The sequence below is a fragment of the Conger conger genome, chromosome 3 (genome assembly GCF_963514075.1).
Source record: "Conger conger chromosome 3, fConCon1.1, whole genome shotgun sequence".
NCBI classification, from domain to species: Eukaryota; Metazoa; Chordata; class Actinopteri; order Anguilliformes; family Congridae; genus Conger; species Conger conger.
In genome coordinates, this window is record NC_083762.1 from 14,323,811 (window position 1) to 14,342,012 (window position 18,202).

At 40.4% G+C, this 18,202-nt stretch overlaps 1 protein-coding gene and 1 gene segment (V, D, J or C); both read right to left on the reverse strand.

The window, feature by feature from the left end:
- Positions 1-3,470: 3,470 nt before the first annotated feature.
- On the reverse strand, positions 3,471-8,225 carry LOC133124704 (glutathione S-transferase kappa 1-like). Its single transcript, XM_061236122.1, has 7 exons — positions 8,120-8,225; positions 7,920-8,001; positions 7,171-7,299; positions 6,266-6,411; positions 6,033-6,149; positions 4,978-5,071; positions 3,471-4,006 (listed from the first exon to the last, which is right to left on the reverse strand). The coding sequence occupies exons 1-7, from the start codon at positions 8,201-8,203 to the stop codon at positions 3,957-3,959; spliced, it is 702 nt and encodes a 233-aa protein (XP_061092106.1). The 5' UTR covers positions 8,204-8,225; the 3' UTR covers positions 3,471-3,956.
- A 5,569-nt stretch (positions 8,226-13,794) lies between these two features.
- LOC133123245 (Ig kappa chain V region K29-213-like) lies at positions 13,795-17,000 on the reverse strand. The segment is given in 4 exon segments: positions 13,795-13,799; positions 14,953-15,057; positions 15,479-15,823; positions 16,829-17,000. Coding segments are annotated over 4 exon segments (627 nt in total).
- Positions 17,001-18,202: the final 1,202 nt, after the last annotated feature.

The window sequence follows — 18,202 nt, forward strand, 5'->3', positions numbered from 1 at the left end:
GGATATCTTATCACCAGTCTTTACACGAAGGATACAGACAGGAACACTTTTCTGTTGGCTGACTCCCACCACCCTGTGCCCCTGAAACAAGGCCTACCAAAAAGCCAATTTTTTCACCTGAGTCGGGTATGCCACGACACTACTGATTTTATCGAAAAGGCGGATTCTCTTAAAGAAAAGTTCCGCAATCGAGGCTACCAAACAATTTTGATAAAAAACGCTTATGACACTGCACGGAATAGCTCACGATCAGACTTACTTAAACATAAAGATCCAGTCCAAAAGAAAAGTCCATTGACATTTATTTCAACATACACTCCGAAATTAGTCAAGATAAAAGACACCATTAAAAAACACTGGCACATTCTGTCGTCCGATCCCTTACTTACCAGTGAATTTACAGAACCTCCTGTGTTTGTTCCTAAGAAAGGTAAAAACCTGAGAGACTTCCTGGTGCACGCTGATTTGAAAGCTCTGCCTCAAACGTCATCCCCGATGCTCCTAGCGCCCATTCCCAATGGGAGCTACAGGTGTGGCCATTGCGCACAATGTCACCTTGTCCAAAAAGCACACGCGTTCACTAACCCACTGAACAATAAAATATACAAAATCGAGAATGTCATAACATGTTCCTCCACCCATGTTGTTTATGCAATCACTTGTCCATGTGGTTTAGTGTATGTGGGTAAAACCAGCAGACCTTTGAGGAATAGAAAAAGTGAACATAAAAGTATTATCAAGAGCAATGATAAAGACTACCCTGTTGCAGTGCATTTTAACAACCTCAAACATAATGCTAATGTCAGGAGCGGGAAAAACACCAGCTGACTCCTGCCCCCTCCACGGGTTCCTATTGTTCTTATGCAGAACCTACCCACCACAAGGAGCTCAGGACGAAGCAGGTAAAGGGCAACAAGCTTTATTTTAGTTATTCAAAAAAAACCAGAGCACGTTACAACTCGCACCAACCCCACCCCCCTTCGACTTCCCCACTACTCCTACAACACTCCCCCCCTCCCATACCCAGAGCCCGGCACAGGTAGAGCGTAAACCCGTCACACAACACACAAAGGTAATCACGGCTAAACTCCCCAGTGACCAAACAGCACTCCAGTGTCCCCCACCCAGGGCCCCCCGGCCACCCAGCCCACGCCCAGGAGGGGGGGGGAAGAAACCCCACTCAAAGGGGAAGTAAACCAACACTGGCGGGGCCTCACACACGCACTCACACCTTTCACTTCCACACACACCGACAACACAACAAATAATCTTTAAAGAAGGGATGTAGTTGGCCCCCACGGCCGTACTGGACCTCTACATCCCAAAACAAAAAAACACAAAAAAAGAAAACCCAACCCCTAACCAATCGGCTGTCTCCCGCTGCACATTAAAGTCGCTGGGCTGCACCCCGAACCACTCGGCTGTCCACTACACGTTGGAACTGCCGCACTGTCCGCCCTCAGCGTCCTCGCTGTTCCTCCAATGGGGAGTGAGCTTGTGCTGGCCCCTGTCCGGGTCCGCCCGTTGCTTTTCCTGCCGCATGTAAGACTCAGTTTCCTCCGCCCTCGTCAGGGTGAGTGTAGTCGCGCGGTCTTTGCCACGGCACCAGTCCGGCTCCACACCGCTCCGCTCCACCGGAATCGCCCAGCGCTGGTCCCACTTGCGAACAGAATTGCCCAGCGCTGGTCCCACTTGCCAACAGTATCGCCCGTGTAGCGTCCACAATTTCCCAGGGCTGTCAGCCAGCTAACCACCGCCAATGAGGGAGACAGCCTAAAGAAAAAAAGAGAAACCAAAACAGGAAAAGGAAAAGAAAAAGAAACCCAAACACAATGAACTGAAATATAATCAACCAGTTAAAATTCCGTTCGCGGAACCCAACATTCAAACCCGGCGTCTCTCCCGCGTCTGCCCCTTACCGGCTTCTTTTAAACCTGACTTATTAGTCAAACAGGAAACAGCTGCGTCACGCCCCCAAAACCGACAGCTGGCAATCATTGGTTGGGACTCCCTATTGGGTGTTCCGTATTGTATGTCTCTATAAATGAAGCTCTCCATTTTCTGGCGAAGTTACTCTGATGAAGGCCTAGTGCCGAAACGTCAGCACGTCTGCCAATAAAGTGGTGACTCTGTAAAGTAGCAGTGTTGCGCTTTTTCCTTACTTTTTCAAATGCATTGCACTACTCCCACACAATTGGTGGATTAGATGACTGCATTAATAAGTAGGAGCAATATTAAAAATGTTCCTAATAAAGTACATAGGGAGTGAATATAGCACATTTATTCAAAGCGCTGTACAATTGATGTTTCTTATTCACCCATTCACACACACCATGCAAGGCACCGATCAGCTCATCAGGAGAAATTGGGGGTTAGGTGTCCTACTCTTTGACACACCCAAGGCAGGAGGAACCAGCAACCCTCCAACTGCCAGATGACAACTTTTACCTCCTGAGCCAATGGCACCCCCTTTCACATATACCCTTACATAAACAAAACCCAGGGTTGACATGGGATACTGAACAGGGAAACTCAATCGGCTTTTGACCCATTCACACTATTAGGGTTCTGGGTAATTCTGGGGGTCCTTGCCATTACCGTAATTTAACTATGAGGGGAAGCAACAAAACCTGCATTTCAATTTTATTAGCAAGCAAGATTGAAAATCAAATCCGGTTGCTGAGTGCCACAAGACAAAACTAAATAGCCTGAAGGTACTCCAACACAGCAAAGATGAATTCTTGAGTAATTATACCACATGATTCTATTATCAATATCTATGACTACAGAATACATGTAAATGGTTGGCATTGATATACCGTCTTTATCCAAAGCTTTCCATCGATGTTTGAGGTCTTGCACAGGGAGACTGACATACCTAGGTGATTTCGAACCGGAAACCCACTGACTGCCAGACAACTGCCTGAGCAAATGTCCCTCCAGTACAAGCGTACCATTGTCTTGAACAATTCAATACATAATTTAATTTGTACGACACTATGCATAAAGGTCATACATAACTAACCATATCTATTGTAACGGTTGCATGGGGGTTGGACCCAAAATGCACGACTCAGACAGATGTGAAAGTCCCGTCAGGGCTTTAAGGGATAGATAGGCCAAGTCTGTAACTAAACCAAAACCAAAACAACTACAATTTGAGAAATTACAGAAATACAAATTCAAAAGTCTTTGAGCATCTTAGCTCATAGTGGCATACATTGTTAGAATTCATACCACTTGAAATTGAGTATTGAACTCCCCTTACTTACTTCGGAGTATAGAAAACATACAAAAGTAAATGATCATATGTTTAGGTATGTGCAACACTGTATGTCACATTTATTTTACATAATTTTCCAATGTGATATCAAAGTTACATTGTAACCATATATTTATATATTTATAATGGGCAAAAGCTGATAAAAAAGACACTAATTTCTACTTGGAAGAAGAGTCATACGAGTTGATTTGGAGTATAATATATGTTTATTTTGGAGTAAAATATATAATTTACAGAAATGAACAATTAAGCCATTTTGGGTAGATTTGGAGACACTACGGGACACCAGGGTACACTACTTCTATTTTATTGCATAGATTTATTAGCTGCCCATATCACCCTCAGATTTTGCACTTAAATAGTTTCTAATTCGGAAAATGTTAACCTGTTTTACATGTGACACTCAGCATTTCATTAATTTGTACATTTCCACCTACATTGATATTTTATTTGTAGCACTTGATTTCTAAATTATGAAAATGAAATAACTGTAGTATTGTACATGCTACATGTGTTTACTTCATTTAAGCCATTTCTCAAGTCTGTAAGGCATAAATCTTTAAAATAGAACACGGCAAAAAATGTGTGGAGAGTTGCTATATTTGGAATCTGCGCAAAGGGGTTAAATCATATTAGCTCATTCTTTTTCACCGAAGGTTTTTGTGACCAAGGGTCACATTTTCGCACTCATCTTGTCCGGCTGAGGTCCCATCCACTGCTCCCCTGAAATACAAATATATACCCGGTTGGAAGTCCCCTCCAAACGTTTTGGAACAGCAAGGTCAATTCCTTTGTTTTTGCTACACACTGAAGACAACTGAGTTTCAAGTCAAAAGATGTACATGAGATGACAGGGAAACCCAAAACAAACAACAACTGAAAGAGGCTGCAGTAAAAGCCTGGAAAAGCATCACAAAAGAAGAATGCAACTGTTTGTAGATGTCAATGCAGTTATTGCAAACAAGGGATATGCTACCAAATATTAAGTGTTATTTACTTTTTCTTACATAACTACGCTCTGTTACAATACTTTTGCTCACCTATAAATTGGGTGGCCTGATACCAAAGGTGCTATGTTCTAACTAGTTTAACACATGTAGGTGTATATACCAGGAAATAAAAGCTGAAATTCAGAACTCCTGTCTCGAGTTCATCTTTTTATCTCAATCCCGAATGTATTCAGTGTATTGCAAAAATAAAGGAATTGGCCTTGCTGTTCCAATACATTTGGAGGGGGTATGATGATGAGGTATTTACCTTACCGACATTAATAAAAAAAGACATAACTTAACAGAACATGAACAAAAATACAAAAACATTTCAGCAGAAGGTGTGACATCACCACCTAAAGTGAATTCAGACACAATTTGATTTAAAAATTACACCTGATGTCTAATGTTACAAACAAACTACAAATGGATCTTTAATAAAAAATAATAATTTAAATATTTCCCACAATTATATTGTTAAAAGAAATCTGAACAATTTTTAAAATATATACTGCTTTAAATGTTTACAAAGCCCTATCCCATAATACATATGAGGTGCAAATGTATATTTCACTTCCTTAAATGTTTTTAGAACATCAATTGCTAATGGATATTTTGTTGCCAATTTTAGTACTGTATGATAAATCTGAAAGCACGGCGCAAATTCAAGTCGAGCTGTAACACATAGTATATCAACATAATCACCAATGCACTGTGCCATGATCTCGAATCGATCTGACCCAAAGAAGGCCTCCTTCTGCCCTTTAACATGGCATATCATGAAAGGTAATCCAAATGCCTGGAAAATAGAGACAGGATAGCACTTGGCACCATGTAGCATGAAATCCGAACACCACTTTCATTCTGATTATCATTTACACAGCAGTTTAAACAATTAACTGTGCATTTATTTACCACCATATGTCTCTGACATGTACCGGTATAAGTACTGTCACATATTTTCCAAAAAGGCCTGTAAACAGTGCTGCTCTTATTTGATCAAGTCAACTGCAATTTAAATATTTTTTTCGACTATCTTATCATTTTAACAGAAGTCTTGGTCTGATTCAATTCTTCATCACAATTTCATACTGTACCAATCAACACATATAATAATAAGCTGTATTTTCTTTGTGCAGAATGACCAATTCCTGTAAGCAAGAAAACTTTACAGCACAGACTGAATAGACAACTGCATTCTTCCTTACATTCCTTATGCTCCATAACGTTTGGGACAAAAACATTTTTCTTGATTTGACTCTGCAATCATGTGTGATTACAGGGTGCAGTCTCAGGCTTTTTATACACATTGATTTCCATCTGTAGAAATTACAGAACTTTTTATACAGTATACGGCCTCTCATTTCAGGGCACCGTAGCTGTAGGAGCCATATTCATTATTTTTGTACCATACATTTTGTACACTTTATTTGACGTTTTTTGTGCCAAAAATATTGTCCACTTATTTTATAGTTTTCATTTTTTGTTGATACTTTTATTTTGAAAGGGCCAAGATGACAAAGGACAGACAGGAAAGATGCCACTGGCCAAAAGTTTAAACCACTTTATTCGACAACATTGAATAGCCTTCAATAGCATTGCTTCGCTTTTTTTTCCAGAATTGTGAAATACAGAGCCAAAAAGTAATCGAGTAAAAATGTTATTGTTTCAAACATTCTGCAGCGTACCGTAGAACATAGACACAGAGACAAATAATCCACTGCAGCAGCTCAGGGTCACATGCTGCAGAACACACTCACCCCGTAATCCAATGCTTCCTGGGTTGTGCTCTTCAACTTGTCCTTGATTTTCTTAGAGCTGGCCAGTCGCAAAAGCTTCTCTATTTCATAAGGAGAAAGTCCTGCCTTCAGACCTGCCTGAGGAGGAGGAAATAAACAAACCAACCTGAAAAAGTATAAAAAGGCAGTGCAGGGGCAGAGCAAGGATAATGGCATCTACTCCTGCAAACGAGCAGGACGGGGGTCTCTGGAACCTCAGAGAGTGAGGCCGGGAGGGTGATGTCTTCGTCATGACCCCATATCCTCTTCCACAGCTCCCGGGACACGTTCTCCACCTCCGCCTGTCCGCCATCCCTGCTCTCGTCCACTGCTGTGATGAAGCGCATCGCTGACAGGGAGCCTGAAGTGGATAACAGTAAACGCATTGAAGGACTGGGCTGTCCGACAATGTGGACACATTGGGCCTCATGCAAGAGCCATCCGTACGAACAGATTTAAAACGCTTAAATCGCTTTGAACAAGTGATGGAAGAGAACTTGGCGCATTCACCAATTTTCTCTTATTTAGAATTTTTCCTTAGCAAGGAACAACATGGGCCCAACCTGTTGTATGAGTCATGTAAGCAAGAGCCTGTGAGAGCAGCTCACCTGGCACTTCAAACTTTAAAACTAGGTGCTGCAGGTCATATATGAATCAAGGTTCAGCAACTGTTTTGCTTATTTCTGAAATGTTTCAGACATGTATTTCAGTGGATTGTTTAGGAGACAAAATACAAAGTTTATCAAAGGTCCACCATGTTATTGGCGAAAACTAAGGACCCACAGTCAACCGAATCAGGTATTAGTCGTCTCTTGTTCTTGTTAATTCCACTGGCCATCTATCCGACAGAACCCACATACAGTACAGTATATACTGTATTTTAAAGGACATCTTCATTTAGGACAGTTGTCTGAAGTGACGTACGTTTGTTGAATATCCAATGTGGCACACTCGTATGAAAAAAGTATGAGAAATTCATAATAAGATGAAAATGTTCTTGCAAGAGGCCCATTGTATTGTATTATACATTCTATTACAATTACATTAAATTACAATCACATAGGAGATGCTCTTATCCAGAGGAAATAAAGGGATTAAAGAAAAGAAAAGAAGGGCGCACCTTTCTTGACCATACTTCCAATGGGGTCATTAGGGATAAGAATAGGAACTCTGAAGTAAGGCTCAAGCCGTGCCATTTCCTTTCTCATGTAAGAACATTTTCTTGGGAGTAGACTTGGCGTTGTGTTGCCTTCAAAACACGTAAGCACATTACTTACATATTAGATAAGACATCATATTACAGGAGTAAAAAGAATGAAAGAAAAGAAAACACTTTTTTTTTTTTTTATCAAGGCTATAACAGTATGATGATTTAACAGACTTCCTCATAGACATGGGTACAGAAAAATTACCAGCTTCCGTCACACTCAATCATGCATTGTAGAAAGCTATTAAAGCCGCAGGCAATTCAGTTTTCACGGTTTACAATGTCTTTCTCAGCCTCGGTCGCGCTAAAATAACGGACCTTGATGCTGGCATCAGTTCGTTACACTTGCACAACGAGGACCGCGTGCCGGTCCTGCCAAAAGCCGCTCCGAGGGAGGGACTCGACAGTGGTTAGCAGGATTGGCGCATACAACAGCGCCTCGGGATCACGGTCACGGGCTCTGATACGTTACAAAGGCGGGTCGTTCTCCTAATCGCCCAGATCTCTCCGGGCCGCCGAGGGACAGGGTCGTAGGCGGTGTATCCCCAGCTAACGCAAATATTTTGAATAGATAGGATACAATTGGCTATCAAATAGGAACAAAAAGGGACAAATTAGAAGCTAATAAAATAAAAATGCCTTTCTCTCATTTCAACATGTACCAGATCCATGTAAGATGCCTGATAAAAAGGCTGGGCGGAGTTTAAGGTCCATATTCCAGACACTTCTGTAGCGACAGAGGACCTAAATAAAACAAGAGAAGGAAAATATTTGAATGTTGCCAACTGATAAAATACACAAAGATAAATGCAAAGTATTTAGCCTTACATTTGAAGGTATAATATGTGCAGAATCCACTGACCTCAAATGCAAACCAGTTGTAAGGGGATACAACATCATAGAAAAGTTCAATTACTTTTCTAGTGCTCGCCATCTGAAAATGCATTATGTCAATAAATACAAACAGATAACAGAAGGATAATCCAGAGAATGGTCAAAACACAATCTGGCAAAGTAATAAGGGAGACAGGTGGGTTTAAATACACAGATAATGAATTAATTACTATCTAACCATCCAGATTTTGCTGAGATGTGAATCATTCTCGAGGTTTGACAATTTTTTAGAGACATTTCACTAAGGTACTTTACATTGAAAAGCTCAACAGGAATCTTTCTTTCCAAATATACTGACACAGTTAATCGCCGAGCTCAAAAAAATCATATTTAATCGAGAAATAGTTAACTGTTTGTGCAAGCACACATACGTTTTTATTGCTCCACTGACAACAAAGATTAATACCCAAATTTGGCTGCAAAATGGTGCTGAATTTGTCTGATCTTATCAGCAGTACTGTCTTTTATGAATGACCTATGTATAACCTCAGAGGCATTTTTATTCTTGTATGATTGTTTATTTAGTGTGGCATTTAGTTTTTCAGCTAAGCTTGTCTGACTGTTGCTGCAGTTCAATCCAGGGCCTCTACAGTCTCCCTGAGTGCTTCAATCATTTGCAGCCGTTGTCAAGGGGGGTCAGGGAGGGGTGTGGTCATAAACCCTGCTGCCACTGTATGCGTGAACAGAGGCAGAGAAGTTTAGCTTGCATTCAGTTTTAATGCAAACTTTATTCTGACATAACATAACAGAAAACCAGTTGTTCAACAAATGACAATACTTGTACTGTGTATGTTACCTTAGCAGTTAGCAACAGACCCACTAGCTTAGCATTGCAGTCGACAGCCAAAACATCTACATTTCGACACATTACATTTACATTTACATTTACATTTTTGTCATTTGGCAGACGCTTTTAATCCAAAGCGACTTACAAGTGCATAGGTTCTTCAAGTCAAAGCATCACATCCATAACTAGGAAAATACACATTTCATCACAGATTCCTGACACTCTTGTCCCTTATTTTGGGATACATGCATGTGATTTAGAGGAATATTAACCCACCTGTATGTGTGAACAAAGAGGCAGAGAAGTTTAGCTTGCGTTCAGTTACCTCAACAACTGAGCTGGCAGGTGTGGGATGCCCTGTTGTTTGTTTTTTCCATAAAAATCCTTTACAAACACACCTCCCCCACCCTGGAAAGCTTTTTTTATCTTATTATCTTATTTATCTTTATCTTATATCTAAAAAATTCACAGCACAATTTGCATGCCAAAGTCTTGAAATTGTTCCTAAATCTGTGCTACTTATCTCACGTTTGTCACCGCTGACAAATTTCATTAAATTCAAATTATTATCCATAGCAGGATAATTCATAGAACCCCCATTATACTTACAAAGATCCCTTGGTTTTTCAAAAGAGGGCTTGTGATGCAGGTCCAATCTTTCTTTCCTTCCTATCTTTCTTCTTTCTTCTTTTCTTCTTTCCTTTTCTCCTCTCCCTGCAAAAAAACACAAAACATATCTTGGCTTGGTGTGGCTGCAAAAAACTCTAGATTCTTAGTGGTTAAATTTAAATTTAATGGTGTAGATTGGCTTGATGAAAATATTTTCCTAATTGTACCAGCTTTTCTTCCTTTGTAAAGTAAAACTCGTCTTGCAGTTCCAAAATTCAGATCAATAAGAATTTATTTGTCTAAATTTGGTCGGTCTTCTTTATAGTTTGAAGCATACCGGGTAAAATCAAGGCCAGGCAATTACAATGAAGTGTTATGCAGGCACCAGCTTTATACTACTTTCCCAGAACAAAATGTGCCAGTGAGATGGCAGATTGCTATTGTGATGCACATAGAGTATGCTCCCTTCTGATAGACTTTGATAGTCTTTGGCACCAACTGTTACACTCCCACCTCAGACCAGACCTCTCAGCCACTGCTGCCACATTGTATGCTCCAAAATGAATACATACTATCCCCCATGTATTACTATTTACTCTACTGCAATACATTTGAGCTCCATTTAGTTCACACACTACGCTCTTGACATTTCTTTATCAGAGATCCACTGTGCTTAATGTATCAAGTCTCTTTTTTTTATTTAGTGACTCTCAGTTTATGCACTCATGCTTCTATTTTCTTGTTCCCTTTCTTTGAATGTACTCCTCCCTCATTCTACTAGTCTACCAAATGTCCACTAACAAGTAATCTTTAGTGATTTATTCACCTTATCACCTCAGCTAGCCTTTTCTCTTACATTCACACTGTTGTTTTGGAGTTGCAGTGCCAGGGAGCACTACCCTGGTCTTAATGCTTTTTCAGAACTCAAAGATTTGTATATATAAAAATGAATGTAATGAGAATAATGATATGTGGACAACAACATGTTGACCGTTCAGTATCAAAGGGGAGCACGCTGTGGAAACACTGAAAACACTGATAACACTGCGAACATTATTGGCTTTTAATTAATACTGTCAACGCCCTACTCCCCATGCTGTTACACTCATAGCCAGAAACCCAAATGCAGACCATACCATTCCAAAAATGTTGTCTTTATCCAGTCCAATGGTCAAAGCCAGGTAATCAAATAGACACAGTGCCAAATCGAGAAGGACAAAAACAGTCCAAAGGTCAAAATCCAGGAGATCAGAATGGCAGAGGTACAGAGGAGTAGGCACAGTAGCTAGAAAACAGGTGCAAACACTTTGCAGAATTAAGGCAGGCAAACAGAGATAGAACAGGGAGGTGCAGTACAAGGGAGAATGTTAATATGTTAGTTACGTAGGGAGCCACGGTGGAGATGCAGCGGACTTGCGGTTGCAGTTTGTTGCGGTTGGACACCGGCTCTCGTGGAGTGCCATAATTGTCCAGGGAGGGACTGGGCAGGGTCGCCACGCACAAAGCACCTCGGGCGCCTCAGAATCACGGTCACGAGCATGAGACGAGACAGCTTGAAGAAGGCGTGACGCTCTCCTTCGGCCCGCCAAGGGATGGGGTGTGGGTGGTGTATCTAACAACAATTGGATTAGATGGGTTACAACTGGCTACCAATTTGGGAGAAAAAGGGAAAAATCAAAAAAAGAAAAAATGGATATATACTGTACATTCATTATGAAGGCCGCGTGGCCTGAGCGAGTCTAAAGCACTTACTTCACATTACGCTACAGCTGGTCACATGACTTCATCTCGGGCAGGAAGGGAGGGAAATGATCCCGATGCTGTGAGTTTCAGTTTCAGTGCTGAATGCAGTTTGTGTGGAAAAACACTTAACCACTTCACTCTGGTCATTTTTTCCTCTGTCTCTTATGAAGTGCTTTGTGAGCCATATTTAAAAAATCACAGAAAAATGCATGCACAAGCTGAAAGGAAATACACATCCAAATGAACACAACCAATCTTTTTCCACTAGAATTTATGCACTGTACTTTGGAATCTTGGGGACAGATGTTTTATTTGTTTGTATTTTGAAATGCAAGTGCACTGTTTTAATGCCTCTCTTTTCTAGAATGTTGTGATGGAAATGTTGTCTGAAGGTGGTCGAGTTTGATTGGAGCGTCAGTGTGGTTTCAGCGCTGAGAGAGGGAGGTGTGAACACAGCTCTGTGTTGCAGGTCAGTCTTCCTGTGTAAAGCTGAATATATAAGGCTGTGAGTGGAAAATAAGTGACGCTCCCCTGTCACCACAACAGAACAGTCTGAAACAGACAAACACATTGTGCTACTGATGAAAAAGAGAGCTGTGTGTACAAGATTTCAACAACAATAAGCAGCACAATGACCTTGAATGATTTTGTCTCCAGAGCATGCTTCAGTAAAAGTCATAATAATGTATATTGTTTGTTGATTTTCTGTAAGGAACATGCACATTAAGGCCATGAGAAGACAGTCAGCAGAAGGACTGAGGAGGATGGGCTCCCCCTTCAGTCTGGATCCATCCAAGCAACCAGAATCAAGTTCCTTTGGATGAACTTCTGTCACCAGGGAGTTTTTCCTTTCCACTGGTGCCCTAGTCTTGCTCTTACGGGAGTTTAGGTCTGAGTTTTTTAAATGTGTGAATTTTACCATTTTGTTGCAGTTTCTATGAGCTAGCTAGCTTTTTTTTTAAGTGTCACCTGGAATCAAAGTTATCCCAATGGCAGACACACTCTTTCACAATCTCGTATAGCACTGGTATAAGTTAACCTGAAGTGAAAGACCAGTTGGCTTAGCTGAGTACAGTATGTGCTTGTTTATTCAGTCAAATGAGTTTGACTCTGTGACATTTCTTTAGGTGTTATAGTTCAATGTATGAAATGCAATCAAGAGTATGTTCAAAAACATGTAGAAATGTATCAACACTAAAATAACATGCAATTGAAATCTTATTTATGTGTGATGGCCATTATACCAGTCTTAGTAATAGTCTATAGTAATTTGGCACATGTAGAGTAAGAGTCAAAGGATGTTATAATCATGCTCAGCTCTCTAAGGTAAATACTTTACTAAAGTCCATTCTGGGTAAGGGCATTACTCTCTCTTTGTTCTCTAGATTATAAGCCCCTGTGAACACAGGAAGTTATCTGCCACTGAGTCATTCAGTCAGAAAATGCGTCCAGTTCTTCTAGAACACACTGCGCAGCATCGATAACTGAGAACACAAGAAAGCTGTCACTGCGCATACAGGAAGTGCTTTGGCTATTGAAGGCTACAGAGAGGGCTCTGGCTGCAGGAGGCCTTGTCTTCAGAAAGCATGTTCAGTTGTTCTAAAACATGCAGATTCACAGTGACTTTGTCCCTGGATTAGCAGTGACAGACACATTGTAGGTTTCCCAGATCTACCGCTGGTATGGATGTGCAGAGATCTCTACCTGCCTTCTCTGTGTGGAGAAAATATCCCTGTAACATTCAAAATGTCAGTATTTATACAGTAAGATGGATTGTGATGGGATTTCTTCATATTAAACCCTGACTGTCTGGTCTGTGGAGTTAGACAAGCACAAAAGCACAACAAATATTCCACATGAAAAGTAATTACAGAAAAATTTACAGAATGTCCAATTAAATTTTTATATAGCCTTTTCACAGTCACAATGATGCTTTACAGTGGAACCAGAAAAGAAAATTCAGCAAAAACCCTGATATGAACCCCCAGTAGGAAGAAAGACACCCAAACAGTAGCTAGAAAAAACTCAGGAGGATGTGCAACAAGACATGCACATACCACCACTGTATGTGACATCTATGATATCATATGAAAAGAGGTAGGGGCAGAATTTTATATTTCATAAAGAGTTTGGGAAATGACACTACTGTCCCCAGCAGAAACTGGGCCTATGAACCCTAAAATAAATGGATCTAGTACAGAATGCATTTTATCACCAACTCTTTCCATTACATTCCATTACATTATTGGCTCTTATCCAGTGCGACGTACAGTTGACGAAGCAGGAGACAGGGCCTTGCTCAAGGGCCCAACAGCGGTGCTGATCTTATTGTGGCTACACTGGGATGGAAAGCTTCACTCATGGTCTTTGATGGAAAGCTTCACTCGTGGTCTTTAAATGTCACACCTGAATAAACCGTTTCTCTCTCCTCCTCCCTCTTCTTCCTCCTCACTTTGGGTTTCTTGGGGGTGAAAGTCAAAGCAGCGTAATTCATCGCTTCATCTTTATGCTAAAAGGAAACACGAGACAACACATACGGTTACTCCTCATTCCGATGATCTTTTTACCAGGATGTTCAATACAGAAATAGCCTTAGTTTCCATAGCGTTATATTTGTACCTGTTTGCTGGACAAGTCTTCTTTAAACAGTGGATTGTTTGATACAGCCCCTGTTTGAGTGAAATACAAATGTAAACCACTGCAGGTTGTCTGATATTTAGTTCACAAATAATATATGCTGTGTAAGAGTATATCATCAAATAAGAAAGATATTCTTCTTCTTCTTCTTCTTTTCATTATTATTATTACTCATATTATTATTATCATTCTTGATGTTGTTGTTATTATTTATTATCATAGCAGTGGTGGTAGTAGAAGTTTTTCATATATTACTTCATAATCACCACATTACTGCTCCAATGAGTACAGTCTAGGGAGAACATCAGTTAGTATAATAGTATTGTATAGTCGCAGGGAATAGGGGTAAGCTTCAATAGAGAGTACATAACTTGAAAAATATTTTTATTTGTTTTGATGCCAGAAAATTCTGCTTACTCTTCACTCTCTATTTTAGTGCCTTCTGCTGCAGAGTAATTTTATTTTCATAATGGAGGGATTGTCACATCACAGCTGTCTTACTGTACTTATTGCGGTGATAATTTAGCTGGTGCCGGCTGGATAGAGAACAGAAATATATAAAAATGAGAACCAATGCATAATATTGGGGTCAATATCAGAAGCTAAAGTTGAATAAATTCCGGTGAGATTTGGCTTGCTTTCACAGTACATGAGATACTGTATGGGTAGAGGATGTGCACATACTTACAGTACAAGTAGTGTGGGACAGTAATCGGCACTGATGGAGAAGCTTTTACCTGATGATGTTTTATCAAACTGTAGGGACTGTATGAGGTTTCTGCATGCTAACCATAAAACGGCCTTACATACAGATGACAACATTGCTGTTAAATTTAGAAACCAAACTACTTTACACAAACACTTAACATACTGTATTTTCACAGTTTATATTTTAGGTTTGACTCCGCACCCTTCAGCTGGTTTTTTTTCTGATCATAATATAATTCATACGAGTCTGCTTTATGTGTTGTAAATCACATAGACACACATGACATATATCACATGCTGACGCCTTGATCTCTTACCTTTGGAGTTCACACTGCATTTTCTCCTGCTCAGAGCGAGGACAATATGTAGGATCACACTCAACGCCAAAGCTCCCGCCAAGCAATAAAGGAACGCTTCATTTCCTGGCGCTTCAGAGGCAAAACTAGTTTAGCATTCTTCACAAGTATATGTGATTAGAATGTTCTTAAGTGAACATTCTAACGTACTGTAGATACACACGCACTCCTGGTAATTGAACGCAGTGAAGCTCTAGAACACTGACATTAGAATTTTATTTTAAATCTACTCTTCAGGGAATCATAAGACACTAAGACAGCAGCAAAGAGGGGCAATTACCTTACAATGTAAAAATACATTTGCAAGCGTTAAGCAGTCATATAATCAATCAAATAATATCAGATGAAATTTGTATGTTCGACTGGTTTTAATTATTTAATACATTATTCTACCGTAGAAAACAAAAACTAAAAAAAACGCTTGAACCTTTTTAAAACAGTGCTTCTTCAATGCCTTTTAAAGATAATGCATTGATCTTGTTCCTACCCTTAAAGTCCAGCTTGGTCCCGTTCCCAAACAGGATCTCCCCACAGGTGGCCACAGCACAGTAGTAAGTCCCAGCATCAGAGAGGCTGAGGTTCCTCTTGGGGAAGTTGTAGACACAGCTCTGTGTGGGAGACACAGTCCCAGAGCTCCTCTGGCACTCATCACTGTGTCCATGGGTGTGAATGATTCCTGGAGGGGACTCTCCTGAGCCCGGTCTGAACCAGTGCACACTGTGTTCTCCTGCACAGGTCTCAGTGTGTACTGTACACTGCAGAGTCACAGAGTCTCCTGGCTGCACTGACTCAGACTCGGGCTGCTGCAGCACTACTGTCCTGCTCTGGGACTCTGGCCCTGTCAAAAGTTAGCACTCATTACACTCAATACAGAATTGTCCTTTGGATTCCACTGTGTAAGGTTTACATATAAATGCAGTATGGCTTTGTATTATTGTACGTTATACAGAGAGCTGAAGATGACTCCACCAATTATTATATAAAGTGCAGCATATTTTTGCACATATGTGTGATTCAGATGCAGTTTGTGCACTAGAAATGATCATGTCTAAAAGCAATGTTATGTTAAAACGAGTATTGATTAACTCAACAACATGTATTTTTTAAATCAATGTTTTCCACCAAAGCAGAAACAGTTAATATCTGTAAGACATACTGACTAAAACATACTGCAGACAATGAAACAAAAAAACTATATATATATCAGTGCTATTGAGAGAAGCAGGTTTGAATGCTTTCTGTTTTAATTAAAATAATCAAAAAGCTGTGACATTTTCTGAAACTTATTAGTGGTATAAATATGTCACAAAGTAAGAGTATTATAGCCATCATGATGTACTGTATCGAATAGCAGATCTGCTTTTGACTAAAGAGTTCAGAGGGGTCATACTGTAAATATCAGTTTTATGGTCAGGGACTCATCTAAATGGTAAATGGTTGGCCTTTATATAGCGCCTTTATCCAAAGCACTGTACAATTGATGCTTCTCATTCACCCATTCATACACACACTCACACACCAACGGCAATTGGCTGCCATGCAAGGCACCGACCAGCTCGTCAGGAGCATTTGGGGGTTAGGTGCCTTGCTCAGGGACACTTCGACACAGCCCGGGTGGGGGATCGAACCGGCAAGCCATGACACCCCTCAAGACGCCCCACAAATATAAAGTTGTGCATCAAGTTTGAGGACAATTTTTGAGATTGTTTTTGTTTGATAAATTGAATCAATACATACTTTCCTGTGTCAAAAAAAGAAGCATTCCAATAGCTTAAATTTACAATGTAGAATGACACATTTCAAGGCTATGGAAAAAGAAAATATGTTTCATACTTACCCATCACCATTAAAGTAGTTCCTTCTCCAAAGCTGATCTCATTGTAGCGTATAATAGTGCAGTAGTATGTTGCTGAATCTGATGGCTCTACTTGTGAGACAGTCAGGTTAAAGCTTCCGTTTTCTGTCTTAGCTCTGAGACGTGCACTGTTTTTAAACTCATCTGAGTGCATTATCGTTACTACAGGCTGAGGCTTCTGTCCAAGCAGTTGCTTTAACCAGTTGACTTTAGGCACTCCATCATCCAGATAGGAACACGGGAGAGTCACGGTTTCTCCAAGCTTAGCTGTCACCAGTGCGTTGGGCTGAACTACATTACCACCTGGAATCCAACAGAAAGCAATATTTCAACTTATAAAACATATAAAACAAAGCAAAAAACCCTATCAATCTCTGTGTACATACCTCTATACACTACTTTAAATTATTGTAAAGAATTAGACACTTACACACTTTGCTGAAAAACACAAGAATAACACAGAGGGATGCCATCACTAGTTCCGTAACCCTCTTCACACCTTCTGTCCTTGTGTCTCTCCTCTGGTTGAGACTCTGCTTGTACCTTGCACAGTACTGTAAAACTCTAAACTATAGGAAGGAGGACTTGAGCTGATAACTTTCCAGTAGGTCACATGTCAGGGGCTGTTTTTTTGGCTGTTCAAACAAGTAGAAGTTCACTCTCAGTGCTACAAAAGAAAACATTATTCCATGTTGATTGTATGTACGATTTACGTACCATTTGGAACCAAATGGAACTCTTCATGAAGTTTGAAAACATTTTATATTAAGAATATAAAATGATCCCTAATCAGACATAAGCCTGTGTGTGTGTGTGTGTGTGTGTGTGTGTGTGTGTGTGTGTGAGTGTGTGAGTGTGAGTGTGTGTATGTAAATATATGTGTGTGCATGTTTGTGTGTGTCTTTGTGTGTGTATGTGTGTGTGTGTGCACGTTTGTGCGTGTGTGTATGTGTGTGTGTGTGTGTGTGTGTGTGCGTCTGTGCATGTGTGTGTGTATGTCATATAGCACTATGGACATGTGGCACAGATGAGGCAAGAGGTAGTGTGGTTGAAGTGGAAAAACATTTTTTTATTTAATTTTACAACAAAGGTAAAAAGTGGAAACAGTTGTGGTAGAAAGGTATACAGAGAGGTGTGCTGCATGGTGGAAGCAGAGCCAGCATGCTGTCATGCCCATGAGTCTGTTAGGCTTCTCTGCCTGTGAGGGGGAGGCAAGTTCTGAAACTGAGTTCAAGAACTTCCGGGTACAGTGGTACCCATTGTTCTATGAGTTATTAGCGAGCTTTAAGCTCTATGGGAATTGGATTTTATCCAATCTCGAGACTGAAAAACGATCTACGCAACGCCATCTTGATG